Raw genomic sequence first — 6,743 nt, forward strand, 5'->3', positions numbered from 1 at the left:
GGTTAGAATTCATAGTTAACCTAATCAATCCATATAAAGCATTACATTAAATATCATTACATAGTAGGTAAATACTGTCTAGGTGAGTAATTTTGTATATTTATAATTACTACCTCTTCATTGAAACTGAAACGTTATATTTGAATATTATCGATATTGCAGATTATAATTGTGTAATTAGAAATTCTACAACAATAAAATAACATTGAAACTTCTGACTTTTTCTAAAATTCCGGACAGAAAGAATAATCTATAACAAAACTTTAATAAAGTGAAGAGTAGATTAATTTGATAAAAATGTCATATTATTATAATACTAAATGAAAGACAAACAAAAAGAAACCAGAAGCTACACCTTAACTATTCAAATGAAAGTATACAAGTATTTGATCTCTTCCTCAACCATGAGATTACATCTATCTTCCGTTTTAGTTTGTCCCAATCAGAATTATCATCATATTTGCAAGTGTGGATTTTGATTTTCATGGCTTGCAAATATTTTGCATTCCCCAAAATATATCTTACAAATTGAAACCCACTTGAAAAACGGAAATCTAAGAGATGACAGGTTTTAAGGTGTGATGAAATGCATTCTGGAACAGATTCTGGATATGGCCAAAGTTCGTTTTCACAGTCTTTATGAGGACAATCCAAACTGAACTGATATCATAAAACTATATTAATACGAATGAATGAAAAAATACAAAAACTAAAATTCATACTTGAAAGCTTAAATCATCAAACCTTAATGTCAAGTGTTTGAAGCTTCGGACAATGCTTGAGCAATTCCAGGACCACGACCCAATTGATAGGAAAAAAAGTATACTTCAATTGAAGTTCAACTAAATTCTGAAAGTCAATCACCAGTTCTTGACGACATATCTGCAAAAGATGCAAAAAAAGTATATAAAAAATCATAAATATTTTTTCCTCAATAATGCAAAGTAAAAACAAACTAATCTCACAGGGATTACCACACGTAGGAACAAAACTTCAACATTCTTAACAATTTCAAGAGAAACTAAACCACCATCGATGTCGGCTCTGACCAACTTAGGGCATTCCTTGAACTTTCCTTCGTTAATGAGACGTGTATCTCTAACTTCCAATACTTCAAGATTAGGAATTCCAGAAAGAAGTTGAGAAAAATCATCTTCTTTTGAGGAATAAACAAAATTCAAATGCAAGATCTTAAGTAAGGGCAAATCAACAACGAAAATATCTTTCACGGTTGTGTAAGCCAACTTCAGAACCACAAGAGTTTTGCAACTAAACACCACAGAGGGCAAAACATTATTGCTATTCAGATAGAGGTCGAGGTGCTGAAGTTTACTACTTCCACTCACTGCATCCTTAATCCATATGTTTAATCGTTCAGTAAGATAATAGATGATTTCAGATTTGAGGGGAAATACATATAGGGGCTGGATTATAAATCTGAGGCGAAATCTATGTAGGGGCTGGTCTCCATGCAGAAGCAAGAAATAGTCCACCGAGCGATAAAACGTTTTTTCCTCGAAGCTATGCCAAAAGAGTTCGTTAATGTTGTCGAAATCAAAAGAGGGAACTGAACGCCACAGAAGATTCCATCGCTTGGAGAGAACAGTGGTTGCAACAACTTGTTGGGATGGAAGAAGAGAAAGAATATAACAAATTATTTCGTCTGGAAGACTACTTATCAAATCAGCCATGATTCAGAGTACCAAATCTACCATGGCTGCATCAGCTTCTTATAGGAATAACTCACCGCCCAACGTTTCAAATTCTTTGAGAAGACTTTATTTTGCGTAGGAATTGATGATGTTCAATGAGAACCTAAGCGTTGGGAAGTGAAAGGAAAAAGCTAGGGTTGTATTTCCCATTTTCTGCATTCAAACAACTTATGTAATGGTATCACTCATCACTTATTAAATATTCCTTTCCATCAAAATAAATACTCCTTTCCGTTTCTTTTTCTTACTAAACATTGCTATTGGTCCATAATAATTATGTTTCAAAATTTATAATTTTTCAAAACACTGGTTGAGCTTGGTTTAGTGCACCAATTTTGAAGTATTTTTAATTGTTAATTATAAAAAAAACTAGTTTTAAGTTCATGACGGAAGTTTTCCTATATTTATTGTTTCTAGTAAATAAATTAAATTGTACCGATATCTTTTATCTAGGTATTAAATTTGTTAATGCTCTTTACCCATTCTGTTTACCCTTTTATTAGTTACAAATATGTATGTTCCAAAAACAATTTTAAAATAGAGTATGGTGAAGTATTTTCCCAATAGTTCTCGCAAGAAAATAACAGTAGATATCATGGAAAGTAGCAGTAATTATGATGGTTTCATTCAATAAAATAGATATGTACGCGGATCCTTTATTTACATTTAACTGTGTACTAGTATTCAATAAAATAGTCTTTGCTACTTGGTTAGTTAGTTCCGTAACTTCGGCTATCATGGTTACATATTTTTGACAGCTTCTTTCTTGGTTTATTTGGATTAACTGATCAAGCTTGAATGAACATAACTGATCGTCTGTTGACTGTAATTTGATTGGGTTAACCTGGCATTTGTCTTGTATTTGACTCTTGCTGGTCGTTTTGTTTAGTTGGTGGATGATCGTTGTTAAAGGTTACATGGACGAGCGTATAATGTAACAGATCGTGTTGTTAGTATTATATCTGGTGATATGGCGATCGTTTGGTCTAGGTGGTTGACGATCGTTCGCGAGTTGAGTTGGTTATACCTGATCGTTCACTTGTGAGTGGTTGTGATAATTCCAAATCGATCGTTAAGCAAAGCGATCGTTTGAGTATTTGTTGATATCTGCTCGGTTCACTATCCTACTATACATAATGCCCCCCGAGTCCGAGTTAGCTAACACGGTTTGTGCGTGTAGGCTAACTATAGGACGTTGAGATCACGTTTGTTGAGGAGGGTTATTGGTACGCACCGTATTGTTGGGATGTTTTCGGATTTCCCGCTTTCTGAGGTATTTGGAAAGGCGTAAAAATAGAGTCGTTGGACTAAGTGGATCCTACGGCTTGTCTTGCTCTACTATCAGTTTTTCCCTCATTAATGTGAAATGATATATGAAGAGGCGTTGAGATAGTTTAGTTGTGGCATTATCAGTGACGATTTTCCTTCTCCAACGTCGTTCTTCTCTTTTACGCATCTATCAAGTAAACCTAGATCTTTTCTCTGTTCTAGATTGTTCACTGTTGACGATGGAAGAAAAGGGGTTGAATGAAGGTGTTGAAACGCCGGAAGTTTCGTCGACAGGAAGGTGCCATGAAATCTCCTCCATTCTTGGTGGTGAAAGGCGTTTGTATATGGGAATGTGCTAACTGAAAACCCAGAAGAACTAGCTTCCTCTTCATTCGGCGGCAGCAATTATGATTGGGCTTCTCGGGATGTAAGTGATTTTTGTAGTTTGTTTAAAAGTAGAGTAGTGCTGGAAGATTGGGTAGATAATAGTTGTATTCTGAGAACCCTAGGTTATAAATCCTGTATAAAGTTGGGGGCCTGCCGTGAAAATGAAAGGGTTTTTCATGACTTTTTCTACTTTTATTCTTCGCTATTCTATGATATGTATATTAGGTTGCCTCTGAGCGTTTTTCAGATGGAGGTATTAAGAACCCTAAATGTTGCTCCAACCCAACTGCATCCCAATAACTGGGGATATATTCAGGCATTTGCCGTTATGTGTCAGGCCTTGGCCATTAGGCCTATTGCGCCGTTGTTTTTACATTTCTTTAGATGTCGTCCAGTCGCAAAAAAGGGTTGGGTGTCTTTAATTTCTGAATCTGGTAACGTCCTCCTGGAGTTGTATTCGCAATCGTACAGGGGTTTCAAAGATAAATTCTTTAAAATCTCAATCCTCGATTTAGAACGCACGTTCTTTTTTTATGAAGATGGAAACCCTAAATTTCCATTGTATTGAACACAAAGTCCTATATACATATGGACGCAAAGTCCTATAGACGTGTTATAGTTGTAACCAGAATGAAAATATCAATTCTAAAACTAATATAAAACTGTTTGTATCTATATTAATTCTAAAACTTGTATAGAAATTTTTTTCTTAAACTATATAAAAAAGCTTCCTTACATTAGAGTTTTCCATTATTTTCATCCCAAATAACATATCACTCTTCTTTACGTCATGATAAGTATTTTAAGCAAGCTGTAGAGGTTTGTACACCAAACAGAATGAATTGCTTTTTAGTTGTTTTTTTATGAACAATACAAATATAAATTAAAAATCTTTGTAAAATATGAATTTCGCTTTTTAGTTGAGGTATAATAAAAATCTTGGTAGCATTTACCATTATATTTCCAAACATAATTCTACTTCTTTGACAACAAATAACCCACAACACTGCCATCACCGACTAGAAAAAAAAATGCATTTATACTTTGTAGGTGATAACAAAACTTGGTAAGTACATACAAATTACTCACGAATAGGGTTCAGTAGCTTTGAACTTGAGAGAACTAATATATAAGTTTTTTATTCAAATTAATTCATTTTGAAATAGTACACCAACATCTATATATAACTTTCTAAATATTCATCTATGTGAAAATAAGTATTCCTTCCCGTTTCCTTTTTACTCCATCGATTTTGTTCAATAATAAAAATCATAAATAATATTATTTATGAAATTACAAATTTACAATAATAGGTATGCATTAAAGTTTGAATTCCAAAAACAGCTAACAAATTTTCATAGACAATGCAAACATGTTTAAATAGTTGCAGTTACCAAAAAGACAAATAAAAAACACAATCCTTAATTATTCAAATGAAAGGGTACAAGTATCTGATCTCTTCATGCAGGAAGATAATTCTCTTTCCATAATATCATTTCCATTTCCAGGATCAAAGCGTATTCTCATGGTCCGTAGATATTTTGCATTCTCCAATATATATCTTGCAAAGTGAAACTCATCTTTAGAACCACTGTAATATATAAGACTGCAGGTTTTAAGGTGTGATGAAATGCATGCAGGAACAGTTTGTGGGTATGGCCAAACATCTTCTTCATAACCTGGTAAATTGAAGGTCTGACAAATACGAACATCGGACTGATAACAAGGAACATAAAAATTGGATTAATACTAATGCTTGAAGAAAATATAACAAGAAAATCCACATTTGAAAAACTTAATCATTAAACCTTATAAATGTCAATGACAAGACTTTGAAGCTTGGGACAATGATCGAGCACTTTCAAGACCAGAAGCCAATCCAGTTCCACCTTCAATTGAAGTTGAACTAAATTGTGAAAGTCAAAATTCAGGTACAGGTTTGGTTGAAATATCTGCAAGAAAAACGAAATGATATCAAAACATCAGATAAATGTCAACCAAACCTTAAATATGTCACAGGCATTACATAATCGAATTTCGAAACTTCAACATCCTTAAATATTTCCAATGGAAGTAAAGGTTCATCAGTGCTGACTCTAACCAACTTGGGCAATCTGATAAACTTTCCTTTAGTTTTACAATTCAAACCACTGACTTCTAAGTCCTCAAGATTTGGACACCCAGAAAGAAGCAGATCAATTTCTATTGGGGAAATAATATCTTCTAGATGCAAGATCTTAAGCAAAGGCAAATCAACAAAGGAAATATCTTCCACTGTTATGAAATTCAACTTGAGAACCACAAGAGTTTTAAAGCTAAACACCACAGATGGAATGACAAAGTCCTCCCAAGGACAACAGAGGTCGATGATTTGAACTCTACAACTTCCACTCAGAGCAGTCTGAATCCGTGTCTTGATACTTTCAGTAATATCAAAGGAAGAGAAACATCTAAGGCGAAATTTATACAAGAGTTGATCTCCACGACAAACCAAGAAAGAGTACACCGAGCTATAAAACGTATTGAGAGTTTTTTCGAATTTGAGAAGCCAAAAATATTCCTTAAAGGTATTGAAATCGAAAGAGGGAACAGAACGCCAGAGAAGATTCCAGCGCTTGGAGAGAACAGTGGTTGCAACAACTTGTTGGGATGGAAGAAAAGAAAGAATATAACAAATTATTTCGTCTGGCAGACTACTTATCAAATCAGCCCTGCTTCAAAGTGCCTAAACTGTTAAAAAAACGACAAATGATTGAACCCTTAAATAAGTACAAATAGAATTTAACACCAATAATAAAAACTGAAAATAAAATATTAATTATCTTAAAATAAAATCTACTTAATTTATCTTTATCTTATATTAATAAAATAAATAAAAAATCATAAATACCTATTCATATTCTATTTATATCAAAATCAAATTAAATATTAATAAACTTAAACTAATAAAATAAAATTTTCCATAAACTTAAATTTTCTATCCTTTATTCACCTTATACCGAACTTCTTCTTTCAATCCTACTTGATTTCTTCTTTTTCCTTGCCCATTAGGTCAATTTAAGAAATGATTTTTGTAAGAGTAAAATAGAAAAAAAAGTACATAATTTTATCTTATTTATTGTTATTAGTGCTTAATATATTTATGTTTAAAAATTAAAATTATTATTATTATTATATATATATACCTGTCTATATTATTCTCTTGAAATTAATTCATAAGTAATAATAATTAAATAATATAACTAGAACTTTACCAGGTAATATTTCTGTTAGATATAATTATACGAGTATTTATTTGATATCTAATCCATCTAACAAAATTATTCTCGTATTGCATTAAGATATAATTCGTTAGATATGGATATTTTCTATTTT

At 32.5% G+C, this 6,743-nt stretch overlaps 2 protein-coding genes across 2 annotated transcripts; both read right to left on the reverse strand.

Moving 5' to 3' along the window:
* Positions 1-738: 738 nt before the first annotated feature.
* Positions 739-1,691, reverse strand: LOC124842266 (F-box/LRR-repeat protein At4g14103-like). Its single transcript, XM_088112812.1, has 2 exons — positions 1,173-1,691; positions 739-882 (listed from the first exon to the last, which is right to left on the reverse strand). The coding sequence occupies exons 1-2, from the start codon at positions 1,689-1,691 to the stop codon at positions 739-741; spliced, it is 663 nt and encodes a 220-aa protein (XP_087968938.1).
* A 3,102-nt stretch (positions 1,692-4,793) lies between these two features.
* LOC124842267 (F-box protein At4g09920-like) lies at positions 4,794-6,416 on the reverse strand. Its single transcript, XM_088112813.1, has 4 exons — positions 6,391-6,416; positions 5,395-6,079; positions 5,177-5,320; positions 4,794-5,084 (listed from the first exon to the last, which is right to left on the reverse strand). The coding sequence occupies exons 1-4, from the start codon at positions 6,414-6,416 to the stop codon at positions 4,794-4,796; spliced, it is 1,146 nt and encodes a 381-aa protein (XP_087968939.1).
* Positions 6,417-6,743: the final 327 nt, after the last annotated feature.

The sequence above is a fragment of the Vigna umbellata genome, chromosome 4 (genome assembly GCF_029865625.1).
Source record: "Vigna umbellata cultivar VRB3 chromosome 4, Vumbellata_1.0, whole genome shotgun sequence".
In the NCBI taxonomy this organism is placed as follows: domain Eukaryota; kingdom Viridiplantae; phylum Streptophyta; class Magnoliopsida; order Fabales; family Fabaceae; genus Vigna; species Vigna umbellata.